Source organism: Xenia sp. Carnegie-2017, unplaced genomic scaffold (genome assembly GCF_021976095.1).
Source record: "Xenia sp. Carnegie-2017 unplaced genomic scaffold, XeniaSp_v1 HiC_scaffold_16, whole genome shotgun sequence".
NCBI lineage: Eukaryota > Metazoa > Cnidaria > Anthozoa > Malacalcyonacea > Xeniidae > Xenia > Xenia sp. Carnegie-2017.
Window position 1 is genome coordinate 13,602,933 of NW_025813469.1, and position 11,282 is coordinate 13,614,214.

Below are 11,282 nucleotides of genomic sequence, written 5' to 3' on the forward strand. Positions count from 1 at the left end.
ATAACAACGAAAGAATGACAATGAAAGAAAAAAACGCTCACCTTCTGTAGTAACCTTAAAATATTGCAGACTATTGTCGTGTTTACGATGCAAACGAAAATTTAAGAAAAAGATTCAAAGTGACATTCTGACTATTGAATTCGGATTTCTTTACAAACTTTATTTTGTTACCGTTACAACCAATTGTATATGAATGTGCTGTGCAGAATGAAACAACCGTATACTTGTCCAAATATTCATATTATGTTGTATGTGCTATAGCATCATAGTGTTTGAATAACCTGCTGCAGACCTTGAATCTAAGCGAGAGGGTATGATTAGTTGCGTGACTAAAACCACAGAAAGATATCTTAAACAGAAGGCCCAATCGTGTCGGAAACTTTGATGTTTGTGTTCTCCACCTTTCTGAAGCAAATTCTAAGCAGACACGCCTTCCAGCAAGATACTTCCGCTAGATCGCAATAGAAAATATAGATGTTTTTACAAATATAGCGTTTTTCACTACAAAAACTTTAAACCTTATCTTCTTCACAAGATGATAACGCTTTGTAAAAATTTCGGCAAACTTTTGCTTTAAACGTCAATTATTAGTAAAATAGCATTCTTGTTTAATATTATTCAATATTGACCCAGCTAGCAAAATCACGTTGTCTCAACGTTGTACCAACGTTCGTCGAACGTTCACTCAACGTCGGGGACAAACGTTAAGTGAACGTTTTTTCGTGAACTCATATGAACGTGGTGGCGACTTTAGGATGAACATTGGGATGTAACGTATTTTCAACCTAAACCCGACGTTCATACAACGTTCATCCGACGTTCATTTAACATACAATTAAGGATGCATTATTTGTGAAATCGTAAAACAGCCTTTGCAATGATACGAACTAAACTTTAATTTCCATATAATCAACTTTTAACTCATCTATTTTGCTGTTCGTGTTTTAATATACATATTTACAAAAATGCTAATTAAGCCGATTCCAATAAGTTGTCTATTCGGACCTGCAAGAAAATAACATATATGATTATTAGAAAATGGTAGTCTATATATCATTTTTATATATCTTACCACCTACAACAACATTGCCATATTTGTCTGTAAAAGATACCATTTAAATAGACAACTGAATCGTCTGCTGTATGTATATCTTCTTAATTTAATTTATATAAACATATGAATCAAAGTATTTTTTAGTTTTATTCACTTAAAAGCAATCGAATAAATCCACTTATATGAATGCCACCACGTACGTTCGTCGGATATAAGAAATTATCTCGCGCTACAACGTCATCTCATACGCACGAGAAACAAAACAAGTGAACAAAACTTTAATCGTTACGGCACTTTTTTCACATTTAACCAACACTTGCCTTTTTATATAAATAATAAAACAATTATTGAATTGGGTTCCACATAATATAAAGAATTATCAAGGCATCAATGTGTTCTATCTGCCTCAGCGTTGGTAGATTGAACAAACCTTGGCCTTCATAAGTCTTAATTCATATACTACTTCATTCAATAATTATTTAATATCACGCTAAGCAAATTGCATATAATAAATCTAGTCATGAAGTTTGAGTTAACAAAATTTAAAACTTGCACAAATCTAATACCTGCACTAAAATGAGCGTTTTTAAAGGTACGCATTATGTATATGTGTCCATTCTATTTTGCTTTACTTATAATTGAAGGACAATGAAAGACACATGCTCACTTTCTTTAAGTGCACATGCCAACAATGTTATTGTTTATTTTTCTCAACTTACACAGACAAGAAAATACAAATATGCTAACTATGAGATTACGGAGTAAAATAAGTTGAGTTCTCCCTGTCTAAGTTGAGATAATCAAACAAAGAAAAAATCGCATCTATATACTTTACCCAGCAATCTATGATGATAATGACATGTTACCTTAAATCTGGAACCACCTTGCTTGCCTGGAGCATATTTTAAAAATTCGGCAATTTGATCTTCAACGTTGGCCTCGCTGCATCCTTTATGAGCTCTGAGGCAGGCTTCTAACAAGTAAAACGACACAGAAAAGACATACTTTCAATAAATTGCATAGATAAAACACTAAATCATTTTCGTAAACTGAATGATAAACAACAATCCATTATAGTGACATATGCAAAACAGTATAATGTATTAGCTTTTAAAACTTGCAACAGTATTTCTTATGACAAGAAGCAACATAAATGGCTGTTTTTCCAATTCATGAACAAGAAAAAAAGATAAAACATGGTACTGCTGCAGCAATCATTATTGTCTAATTGTGCTTACTTGGTATAACTTTGCAGAGGGCAAGGTGCTGAAATGGTCGCTTTGACTTTCTGCCTTTCAAAATATATTGGGACCATAGATTATTTGTTCCCAGCTTCGTCATAATTCTTCTAACACTGTTTGCATAGGTGTTTGCGCACAGTGCTACCAAAAATGCAGCTAGTAAAGAGAGTAAAAGATAAATTATATGGAAAAGTTCAATTTAGACATATATAAATAACCATTTTGATCTCGAATTGCAATACTAAACCATCCAAAGTGAATGATGAGAGATTTTAGAAAGACCAGTTTCTTCGTTAAAATTTTTCAGCACAAATAAAGCGACACACTTAAGAGCAGTTTGAAGTATCGTAACGTATTTAAATCAATCAGAACACGACAAAGCTCTCACGAAAAACACGATGCTAGATTCATATAGTTTCATCAGATAATCTGACCCCCTAACGTCACGAAAATCGTCATTAAAATTACGTTTTAGACTTTGACAAACGTGCATGTTTTCAAGCTTCAAACACAAATGGTAGAAGAAAAGACAATATTATGTTACGTAATTGCAAATGAAACTATCGTTTTCACTTTTTGAAACCGATAAAGGGGAAGGGCTATGCCTTCCTTTGTCACATTTTTTTACGTAACACTTGAAAGAGTCATGCATAAAAAATAGGCAGTGCCAATAAATATTACTAAATACGTATGGATGGTTAACTTTCCAAAACTTACCAACTTTCTCCTGGACTTTTCTTCATCAAGACTAGAGGATAGGTCCTCAAGTTCTTCAACCGAATCTAAGGGATTAGGTACAAGATCTTCTACAATTTCGTGCTCGTCTACCCCTTTCTTAGCGCTTAACAGGCACGCAATATTGACACAATATTCTTCTTGCTTATTAATTAATGTTTCCAGTTGGGTGAGAACTGATCTTTGGAAGCCTACAAGATATATAAGAAAATAATAGAATAACTTATGTGTAACCTACGTAATATCTTAAAAATATAAAACCTTACAACATGCTAACAAGAAAATTCAAATAAATCTCGCATCGAATTGCTAATTGAATACGCATACATAATAGCAACGCTATTCAAAAGCTATATACTGTAGAAGAGATGCCATTAATATTTGGTTGAGAACGTCTTCCTGCAGGTGTTATGTTCATAAAACTTGTCGAAGGCGTTTCGTGCGATGAAAGGTCATGCGCATCTGCAATACAATCACGTGTTGCAGTCAGTTGGGAAAAAAACATTTCAAACGACACAAAATGAACGTAAATGAAAACGTAACAACATAACATGCAATAATGAATTGTAAGAAAAGCTTGCCTAAGACACCACTGTTTCGTTGAGAATGTCTTTCTCTTGTTGTGCCAGTTGTAAGAATTTCTTGTGAAGAGACGTTGCTTGTATCTACAGACAAGACATGTACTGGGTTTAACATATATCTTTATTGCACGCACGAACGTCATTTAAATTAAGGCACTACAGGTTTCAAAAGTCAGAAACAGAAAGGTGACGAAATTAAAAAACCTCGAGAAAGTTTCATTTAGTAGTTTGATAGCAAACGCTGAGAATTAGATTTGAACGAATGTATTTTGATAAAATCGTGGTGTGAACAAAACTGCAATTATAACTATAACTAAAATTTTTTTAACTAATTACAACAACATTTTAAAGGACCAACGCCTACAGCACCTGTAGAAGATACATAAGCCCTATAATGCAACAATGGACGTAGAAAAACAGTAAATGTACAATACGAATGTTAAAGTTATTAAAAAAAAATCAATCAAAATTATTTTAACATTTTAGTCGACATATTATATGAAAGTTGCTGATTAGTCAGTTCTGATGACAGAAAACTTAACACTACGCTGAGATGGTGTCCTACTAGTAGATGGGGAAATTATTGCATGATCCTTTGTGTTTAGGATTTCTGGTGCTAGTTCACCGTTATATAAATCTAGATCAACATTATATTAAGATGAAAAGAGAAATTTTATACGTGCATGTTTCTGTCAAAAAATTGTCTACTTGTACAATGATTATAATTGCGCTTATACCTTTTTCTGCAAGGGACATCAGCTCGCTGCACACCGGCAAATCTAAAAAGCAAAATCAATAATTACATTTAAATGCAACGTAGCATTATGTGAAAAACTGCACTCTTTTGAATAAAGCAATGGCCTATTGCATTGTAACTACAGTACTTACTTCTAGAATTTGTAGATAAGATTTCATTGACGGCTGTTATCATATTACTTTCAGAAGATTCCAATAAATGCTTGTTGTTCATAGCAAAAGATGCAAAACGTGGAGCAGGAGGTAACTGAGGGGCTCTGTGTTGAATTACGGGTTCATCACTGTCATCATTGTCTGATGAGAAAAAATACCCGATCATCGCATAACAATGTTTATTGAGTTCTCAAGCTATACTAAAAATACTAAAATATGGTTATTTAATACTTGCCAAAGATGTAATATTTAAGTAGCTACGGCAATACATTCAGTCTTAATCCTATCTTTTCCCAACTTAAAGAAGAAGACATAGTCAAATTCAAAGAACTTATTGTTTTTCGCACACACGACCCTTCATTGACTACAGCCATATATGCACGTAGGTAGTTATAACAGTAGAAATAAAACACTTTTCTGTGTTACTGCGTACGTAAGTTGTTGTGATCGGAGAGAAATATCTAGAATACTATATAACCTACTTTCTATGTCACTGTAATCTAGAAATTCTTCCATACTCCTTTTGAGACGAGGACGTTTTCGTGGCTTGTCGTTGATTGACTCATCATCTCATTCAATGTTTGAAGTGGCAATGGCTCTTCTAGCAAACTTTTGGGCACTTTTATAGTTGTCTAAGTAAAAGAAAGGTTTAAATTTAGAAAACAGAGCATTAAATCGTTTATAGCACTTTTGAGGCTTCAGTGGAGAAAATGTTAAACAGCTGGCAGCAAGTTTATAAAAAATTCTGAAAATAAAAAATTCCTACACCAGACATAGCAATGATTATTTACAATCAAAATGGAAATAAGTAGAAATCCAAAATAAATGTAACCTAAATGAAAAATTCATACTATAATCACAAGACATCATATTAACCTGCAAATGTGAATATTCTGACTTTATGTTTTTTCCAACCATTTTTGTATGGCAATTCCAGCTTCTTTACAATAGCTGAGACTTTTGTCCTCGGCCAATAGCAACACAAAAGCTAAAGTGTAATTAAATGAAAAATAGTTGCATTGACCTGTACGTATAAACTCAGGAAGATCTTTAAGATATGCCATATTACATTCTATGGGAGTCCATTGTCCTTTACATATTATAGCATATGATTTTGACTTATATCAATCCTCCAAAGTAGATATACATAGCACATACTTTAAGTAACGAGCACATAGATAAAAATGAATGATTGAACAATATTGTATGAAAACAATAACGCAAAGCAAACCCTATACCATCACATGCTTCAATCCAACTTCTGTGAACAACTTCAACTGACTTCTTATCAAGGAATTCTACAAACTGCATGTGTATCAGTAGACATCTAAAGCAAATAAAAATACAATTTCAGATTGGCAGAGTTCGAAATCATAGCTCATTTAATTTCAAACACCGCACTGCATAAAAAACATTCTTTCATATGACATTCATTTCACAAGAAAACATGAGCCCAACAATATTGACCTGTTCACCACTGTGTGACTTCATAGCTCAGTTAGTCAGAGCACTGCACCGGCACCGCAGAGGTCATGGGTTCGAATCCCGTTGAGTCATCTGAATTTTTAGGTTCATGAGACAATTGCTTAAATTATCCAGCAAAGTGTGAAGATCATATCTTCAATTAATTTCAAACACAGCACCGCATAAAAAACATTCTTTCACAGCTATCACCATTAGGCATTGCATCAATGCATCTTAAAGCTTTATTAGCAGCAGTCCAGTTTTTTCTGTACTGCCCCCGGTTACATTTCATTATGATATGAACTTAAATAAATAATAAAATGTAACTGTCACTCTATTGTTGATTGATTTAAACATATCCTAATGTTACAACCCATTCCTCCTAAGTGCTGGTGATCACAACATTTAGCAAAATGTTTTAATCAAAAAATGATGAGTCTCACTCGCAGGTCATGGTAACTTATATGTCTCCTCAACCATTTGTAACTTATTCTCTTCTTTACATGCATGTATCATACCTAATTTATACATAATCCTAAAATTTTAAGTATAATATTATAGTTTACTTGCTAACAACAGCAAATGGAAAATGTTCTAAGCAACTAAATAAAAATAATTTAACTGACATTGCAAGCTTACTAAAGAAATAGGCGAAGTTAATGAACCAATCTAAGAGATAAAAAAAAGTGGGTTGTAAACTACATATTGTCTTGAATTCAATAATTGGACAAACAATACTTACTAGTATTATAAAGCAACCATGCATTGTTATGAATAAACATTCAATTACCTCTTTGTAAAATTATATCACTGTTTAAAAACTGCTGTGATTTGCAATAGAAACTACAACTATTTTAAGGTTTAAGGCTTCATGATTCTTAATCAAAAACATTTTCTAAATCACATAATCACATAACCCCATGTTAAAAAATATTAATCATCAACACAGACGTATATATCATAAAAAGGTTTGAGTTTAATGTTATAAAAAAACAAAAAAATTAACAAAATTTTTGTCGAAACAATTGAAAATTAAGGCTATAGTAAGGTGTATAAAATATGAAAATGAATTTGTTAAATGTCCACAGCAATAAGCCAATAACCCACAGGCTTTTCTGAATTTTGGCGATCAATAATTGGCCTTATCACTAAAGATCAAAAAAATTGGCCTTTCTTAATAAAGAGAACAAATTGCCTATGACAAAATCATTTAAAGAGCCTAGAAAGCTACATGAGCAAAGTAGCAAACAAATTCGTTGTTTTACGCATTTATCATCAATCCATTATAAACATTTCAACCATCCTTTGTCGATTTGTATCATTTAAATTTTAAAGCTTTTTTGTGCTTATCAACACACCAAATTACTTAAATAAGATGTTGCTTGTATTATTTGTGGCTAAAAACAATAAATTGTATGCTTTATTTAACCAACGGTAACGGCAAATCGACAATGGCATTATAAGACGTTCATTGTTCCTCATTGTCTTTGTTCAACAATAACTACAATATCTAAACAAATAAAATTTCACCTTAGTTTGATCACGTTACAATATAGCAGCACTTGTTCCAAAACACCGTTTCTTGCTAAAGTTGCGCTAAGAATATGAAATGAAACGGGTCAACCGTCAACCATTAGGGAGTTTTAGCAAGAGTACGATACGACTACGAGTACGAAATTTGACCGTGTAAGGGAATGGCACGAGGAAGTTTGTTGTCGTTGTCGCTTCGTCAAAATTTTGCTTTAGTTGTAAACAACAGAACGAGCCTTTTTATTGTGTAATACACCGACGTTTGCGAAGCAGCTACGGCTATATTTGTCAATAATGATATCAAAGAATCGATAATATTGATTTTGCGAGAGCATAGGACTCTTTACAGTAAAAAATCTTCACTATTTTAAGTTTTATGTACGATATATTTGTACTATTTTATTGTTTGTTTACCTTTCACTTTGCGTACGAAATACATGAAAGTTTTGCAGGTCATATTTTCCTTTTTAATGTACATCTGCGCTCAAAAAAGGTTCTAAATTAAAGCCTGGATGCTCGAAAATAGTACTGTAAACTAATTTCTTACAGAATGAAGAAATATACCTACTTTCTTTGCTTAAAAAGACATCGTAGTCGCGACTACGAATTTTTTACAAAACATCGTACTACGATTGATGACGGCTACGTGTTTTTGTCATTGAGCTCTATAAGACCTGGAGGGGCAAAGGGGCCTGGGCCTCGTGGTCAAAAACATGGCGGTAATGGCGGATTTTGGTGGTCAAAACTTCCACTTTAAAATTTTTTTTCAATATTCACTCCCTCCTGATTTCTAATACTGTTTGTATGAACGAAAACAAGTGAGAAAAAAAAACAATTACGATACCGACAGCATATCATGTGAAAATAATGCTTCAGCATTGCGTGAAAAACACAGTACAGACACACATCAAAATAAAGAAGATGACGGTAGAGGAACGCATATTTTGGATGTAACATTTAAGTTATTTTATGACATTTTAGCCTTTTAAAAGTGAAAATCAAACGGCATTCTTTACTAGACCTGTCAATCTCGTCAAACTTATACATTATTTCATGCTTTTGTGTGTTTGACTGTTTGTCAACAGTTTGGTGCACCTATTTTTCTTGCTTCAAATGGATAAATCTGTGTAAAAATGCTCCTAAGGAAGCGAGAAAATGTTTGCTTCAGTCCTACGACATAAGTCAACTAAAAATTTACCATGGTTAAGTATCATAAGTGTATTGTCATTACCTGATAAATCTACTGAAAACTCATAAAGAAAGTATGTTGAACTAGAAGAGCTACAAAAAAAAAAAAAATTCAAAACACCATTACACTGTTGCTTGGTAATTTGTATTTTGTAAACAGCTTGGCAGAATCTTGCATCTATTACTGAACAGAACTACATTAATTTTCCATTGAAATTACAAACTTGGAAACTAAAGTGCATTGGTTTCTCTGACAAAAACACTGTCTATTGCTGCATGAAGGCAAAATAGTTATTTGACAGTGTAGGCGAAGAAATTTATCAAGTTCTATAGATATTATTGTGCATTACTTACAGTTTTTTGGAATTGTGTAATATATGTCAAGAACAAGATATAATTTTTCAAAAATGCTAACCCCTTCGAGCAATACTACTCTTCTGTTTTTCTTAAACAACTTACAGCTACCCATACTAATTATTTATATGTACAAACTAACATTTGGGAATTAAATGATAAACAACTTGTTAAATATTTGTATTTTACATCAAGCCTTTGAATTAGTTCCTTTTACCTCTTGGTAAAAAAATATTAATGAAAGACTTACAAATCAAGTTTCTCGAAAATAGTATTTTGTACAAAGAAACTAAATAATTGGAAAGGTCACATGTTGAAGACAGACTTTGCTTCTTTGACTAGGTTGCTGGACCATGAGCAAATTTAAATTTGTTTACAATTTGTTTAAAGAATTCTTTTTATTGATTTCTACTAATTCTTCATAAGACACAAAGAATTTCTTTGCCATCTATTTTTGCTTCTTCTGCATTCAAATTCATTGTAACCAATGCATCTGATGTGAAATTGTGGATCACCTGGAATCATACCAAGTATGGATTTAATGAGATGAGACAATAATATGTTTAATTTTTCATGCATATTAATGATATAATCATGAGCTACTGTTGAACAAAAATTTCAAGGTAGAAACAAATCTTAGCACATTGTTCAACACACTACTTTTATCTTGGTTTTGAAGTAGTAACCTGTTTACTATAACAATAAATACTTCATTTACAGAAATGCTAAGTAGTACTTTAAAATTGTTTGCATAAATCCAACTTTCCAATCCCATTATGTTTGTCTACACTATACAGTCAGTCAAATTGAGCAGGCAAACAGTTTAATAGGTAGTTATTTTTATTACACAACATATACCATAGTTCTCATTAATTTTGCATGGCACTGCATTCAATTTCAACACAACTCTGTTGTAAACTTTCCCTTCATCTTTTTAAAAAAAAAATGAACAAATTATGTCCCATTTTTGGGAGGTAAACTCAATTCAAATCAGGAGAGTTTAGCTTGATGCCTTGATCATGATACAAGATGGATGCAAAACTCGATAAAAATTGACAGCTTCGCCACGTCTGGCGAGCGATTAAGTGAAGAACAAACAAGACTGGACAAAATTATTTTAAATTAAAACTTAGTATTAGAAACACTCCTCAAGTATCGTGTTAAAAACAAAATAGTAGAACTAATACTGTGCTACTTACCGGAGTCAAGAAATGTTCCCTTTTCTGTCGTTATTTCAGCATCCGCAAACCACAAAAGTTGGCAGTTAAATAAATAAAGTTTTAAAAAAGTGTTTATGTTAGGAAAATAAATAGTTTTGATATTTTCTATACTCGCAATCGTGGTGGTCAAATCAGGGTGGGCGACAAAAATTTTATTTCATGAGCCCGCGTCTCTCCGCTGACTTTGACCACCAAAATCCGCCATGTTTTTGACCACGCGGCCGCGCGCTGATAATTTATAGTAATTTTGTTGACATTTCCCCTCCAGTTATTATAGAACTCAATGGTTTTTGTTGTCGCAACAATGTTTTCGCGCCAAAATGACGTAAATCGTACTCGTAGTCGTACTCGTAGTCTCTGCTAAAACTCCCTATTGAATATACATGTTGAATTATTCCTTGCCCAAGTTCTGTGTTTATTCAAATAAAATTAAAACAGCATGTACTTACGATAAAAACGTTGATCAGCTCGTTCTTGAATGTGTTCTACAATTATATATTCTTTCTTGGGTGAAAAATTTTATAGCTAAAGTCGACTTGCCACTTGTAATGAAGTACGCAGAAGACGCTTGCAAAATAGTATTCTGAGCCCGCAAATTTTCTTAACGTCTACAGCGATTTATGTTTCTTATATTGCATATTTCGCCAACTGCGTCGTATGGGTCGCATCCGCGTCATAACGTTATCAAACTATATATTAAAGTTTATTTTTTATTAACGCTGATACAGCGAACGCATATTGATATCAATGTTCAGAAAAAACGACCGACGTAGTTTTTGTATTCGACATTGGTACAAAGTTAAATGCAACGCACTACGTAAACATGAAATAACATGAATTGACGTTCATCGTAACGTTTAACCAACGTTCATATCACGTTAGACATTAACGAAGCTGCGACCAAAAAATCACCTTTATCTAACGTCCATCTTTACGTTTAACCGAAGTTGAAACAACGTCAGACAATAACGACGGGCACGCGATAAAAAAATCACCTTATACCAAC

The 11,282-nt window shown here is 32.9% G+C and overlaps 1 protein-coding gene across 2 annotated transcripts; it reads right to left on the reverse strand.

The window, feature by feature from the left end:
* Positions 1-871: 871 nt before the first annotated feature.
* Positions 872-7,651, reverse strand: LOC124436710. Of its 2 annotated transcripts, XM_046986680.1 has the most exons (11): positions 7,515-7,651; positions 5,759-5,847; positions 5,397-5,508; positions 5,003-5,152; positions 4,500-4,661; positions 4,349-4,390; positions 3,612-3,695; positions 3,389-3,492; positions 3,013-3,221; positions 1,921-2,027; positions 872-1,005 (listed from the first exon to the last, which is right to left on the reverse strand). In XM_046986680.1, the coding sequence occupies exons 4-9, from the start codon at positions 5,034-5,036 to the stop codon at positions 3,183-3,185; spliced, it is 465 nt and encodes a 154-aa protein (XP_046842636.1). In that variant the 5' UTR covers positions 5,037-5,152; positions 5,397-5,508; positions 5,759-5,847; positions 7,515-7,651; the 3' UTR covers positions 872-1,005; positions 1,921-2,027; positions 3,013-3,182. The 2 variants fall into 2 exon arrangements, with proteins under 2 accessions (XP_046842636.1, XP_046842635.1); XM_046986679.1 differs by lacking the exons at positions 5,397-5,508; positions 5,759-5,847; positions 7,515-7,651 and adding an exon at positions 2,293-2,451 and having other exon boundaries at positions 5,003-5,271.
* Between the last annotated feature and the right edge of the window lie 3,631 nt (positions 7,652-11,282).

What these genes read in the sequence shown, in the direction of transcription:
- LOC124436710 (XM_046986680.1), bottom strand. Translation starts at nt 5,036, where the DNA reads ATGGAAGAATTTCTAGATTACAGTGACATAGAAA. An exon ending in CTTATCTACAAATTCTAGAA is followed by an intron (nt 4,391 to 4,499) that starts GTAAGTACTGTA and finishes TTTGCTTTTTAG; the next exon opens with ATTTGCCGGTGTGCAGCGAG. An exon ending in ACGAAACAGTGGTGTCTTAG is followed by an intron (nt 3,493 to 3,611) that starts GCAAGCTTTTCT and finishes ATTGTATTGCAG; the next exon opens with ATGCGCATGACCTTTCATCG.